The sequence below is a fragment of the Sinocyclocheilus grahami genome, unplaced genomic scaffold (assembly GCF_001515645.1).
Source record: "Sinocyclocheilus grahami isolate Dianchi unplaced genomic scaffold, SAMN03320097.WGS_v1.1 scaffold2357.1, whole genome shotgun sequence".
In the NCBI taxonomy this organism is placed as follows: domain Eukaryota; kingdom Metazoa; phylum Chordata; class Actinopteri; order Cypriniformes; family Cyprinidae; genus Sinocyclocheilus; species Sinocyclocheilus grahami.
This window is the reverse complement of record NW_015507536.1, coordinates 57,522-60,485: the sequence shown is the minus strand read 5'-3', so window position 1 is coordinate 60,485 and position 2,964 is coordinate 57,522. Positions and strand designations below refer to the sequence as shown.

Genomic DNA, 2,964 nt, shown 5'->3' with positions numbered 1-2,964 from the left:
TGGATATTTCCATTTCTTTGGTTTCAGGGAAAAATACATGAAGTAGATCTGAAAGACTGAGTGTTTTGTCCTTCATCAGGTTGATTTCTCTGAAAGGAAGTGGAAATATGAGCTGGACATCCTGATTCTCTTTCCCTTCAGCCCAGTCCACAATGAACTTCTGCACAGAGACTGTTTTTCCAATGCCAGCGACTCCCTTTGTCAGCACAGTTCTGATGGCTTTGTCTTGTCCAGGTAAAGCTCTAAAGATGTCACTGCATTTGATGGCTGTGTCCTCTGTGGCTGCTCTCCTGGATTGTGTCTCAATCTGTCTCACCTCATGCTCATTATTGATCTCTCCACTCTCACTCTCTGTGATGTAGAGCTCGGTGTAGATCTCATTCAGGAGAGTTGGGTTTCCCTGCGTCGCTGTTCCTTCATGCAGACTCTGACTCTTCTTCCTCAGATTTAATTGAAGCATTCTTTGGATCAGTTGAAAGTTATGACTGAAATATAAAAAAAATGGTTACAACATAAATAAAGAGGAACAATGGTAGTAAAATAAATTAACACTTGTTTATCAAATAATTAAGCAATATCATGTGATCAAGAGTACTGTTGTTCAAATATCAGCATGGCAGTGATTGGTCTGTAGGCACAAGGCTGCTGGTAATCAGAGTTGTGCTGATATTCAGATCAACAGCATGATTGTGAGTCTGATTCAACAGTTCAATAACATACATTTTAGAAGCAATATTGCCAGTTACTTTCTCTCTTTTTATGTTGCTAATGAAAATAGTTTTTCAGGGCCACAACAAAATTATCCTTTGAGCGTACCAGAGCAAAACAGTAGATATTTCATTATGAAAATAAATCTATCTGAACAAACTCTTGTACCTCAGAGCAGCTGATGTGCGCCTAGTTAAATATTTTCATAAAAAAAACGGAATCATTGGATTTTTTTGTGAGTACTTTAAAATTCTTAACCCTCTGGGGTCTGAGGGGGTTTTAGTGCCCTGGAGAAGTTTTGACATGCCCTGATATTTGTGTATGTTTTTTTTTCAATATTTTAAAAACATATTAATGGCTAAAATTTGAATACACTGTAATCAGCACAAACTGTGCTACAGTAATATGTGAGCAGCATGAATGTACATGTTTGTGTTTTTGAGAAAGCAACGTTTATATGTGGTTAGTGAAAAACTAAAAAAAATTAAGTCACTAAAATAAAGCTATAAAACACATACAGAACATTTGTTCACAAGACTTTTAAAAAATGGATGTCGTAGACTAGAGTTTTTTTTTTACCCTGCTCACTCATTCACAGAAAACAGATTTAACTTTTGTAAGATATGTTTTGTGTTAGAAAGGCCGTATGCAAGGAGTGACCATAGCTATGAATATTTAGTAATTCACACGTGAGAGACAAAGGGCCCTTCGTGGGCCATCTGTGTTGTCACTGTGTGAATGTGAGGCAGGTAATAAAGAATGTGAGGAGAGGAAAATAATGGGGGTTTTGAATATTTGTATTTTATTTTATCAAAGACACATTATTGAGCACATTGATCTAAATACAGAGACTTGAAACGTCACACACCTTTGTGTCAAACATTCTTAGACATCAGGTAACTGATGTATGTGGAAGTGCGGCTGTGCGGGGGAATATTGCTTTGAACCGGGGTGAGTCGGGAGAGCAATAAAATAGTTATGTTTAATTGTGTTCACCGTCTGTTTGATTACATGATTCTTACTGTACATTTCTGTCATAGTCACCACTAATAACCTGCTCCTAAATATAAACAATAATGCGCTCAGGACATTTGTCAGTAAAATAACGCCATAGGGGTGTGCGATATGAAGATTTTTGATCGTGGACGATAAAAATGTCTCCACGATCTGCTTTTGAAGAAATATCGTTGTATCGTGCAGCGCATTCTATCATCTGCAGCCTGCAGTTCTGGCGCCGCAGAATCAATCTAGCCTACTGTCCAACGCCACATATATTAACACCAGTTAACTCAGCGGTAGAGTTACTCTCACGGGACACTGCACTTATTCACAATCACAAAAGTACATTTTTTTGCATCTGCTTTAAAGCCTTACTGGTTAAACGTTTCATTAGTGTGCTGTTCTGATGAGCGCTTTTTCTGAGCATACCCAAAAAAGCCCATCAAACAGTGCCTGATTACTGAACTAAGTTATGTTTTGTGCTAATACTGTCAAAACACACTAGGTTTATGTATAGACTCAGTTGGTTATGTCTAAAATGAAAGTAAACAACAGAGAAACAGATGCCTGCTTGTATATTAGATGCGTGCAGGTCTTAAAGAGACAGTAGGCTACATGCTGCCGACTGTAATTAAAGGGATAGTTCACCCTAAAATTTAATTTCTTTATTTCATTTATTCACTCACATGTTGTCCCAAACCTATATTAATTTATTTCTTGTGCTGAACACAAAAGATATTTTGAAGAATCTGGGTAACCAAACAGTTGCTGGTCCACATTGACTTTGACAGTAGGAAAAAAAAATACTATGGAAGTCACTGTGGACCAGCAACTGTTTGGTTTTCCACTTTCTTCAAAATAGCATTTATGTTTAGCAGAAGAAAGAAACTTGTTCAGGTTTAAAACAACTTTTGAGTGAGTAAATGAAGGTATAAAAATAAAACACTAGCCTATTTTAATTTTTGGGTGAATTATGTTAATGTTAATAAAACACCAAACACAAAGAAAAAAATCACTCACTTCTCCTGACTGAAAAACTTAAATACAGTTGTTTTAATAGGAATCAATGTATATAGCATTTTATTTTTATATTTGTTCATTCAATTTTTTAATGCTCCTGCTGAATAGGCTACACCATATTGTAGCCTACTGTATACCTGAAAATAAAACGCTGTTTATTTTATTTGTATATTATGTGTATTTGTAATGTGTAAGATAAAATAATGACAAAGATTTTTATCTTTGCCCACTTTGGCC

The 2,964-nt window shown here is 36.0% G+C and overlaps 1 protein-coding gene across 1 annotated transcript in view; it reads right to left on the bottom strand.

Annotated features, from left to right (window-relative positions):
- Positions 1–37: 37 nt before the first annotated feature.
- The window catches only part of LOC107574830 (NACHT, LRR and PYD domains-containing protein 3-like), a gene marked incomplete at its 3' end in the record, with an annotated part of 9,718 nt that continues 6,791 nt past the window's right edge, over positions 38–2,964 (bottom strand). The window contains exon 2 of the mRNA XM_016261268.1: positions 38–485. Within this exon, the coding sequence (XP_016116754.1) occupies positions 38–485 (448 nt within the window). The remainder of the gene's footprint in view (positions 486–2,964) is intronic.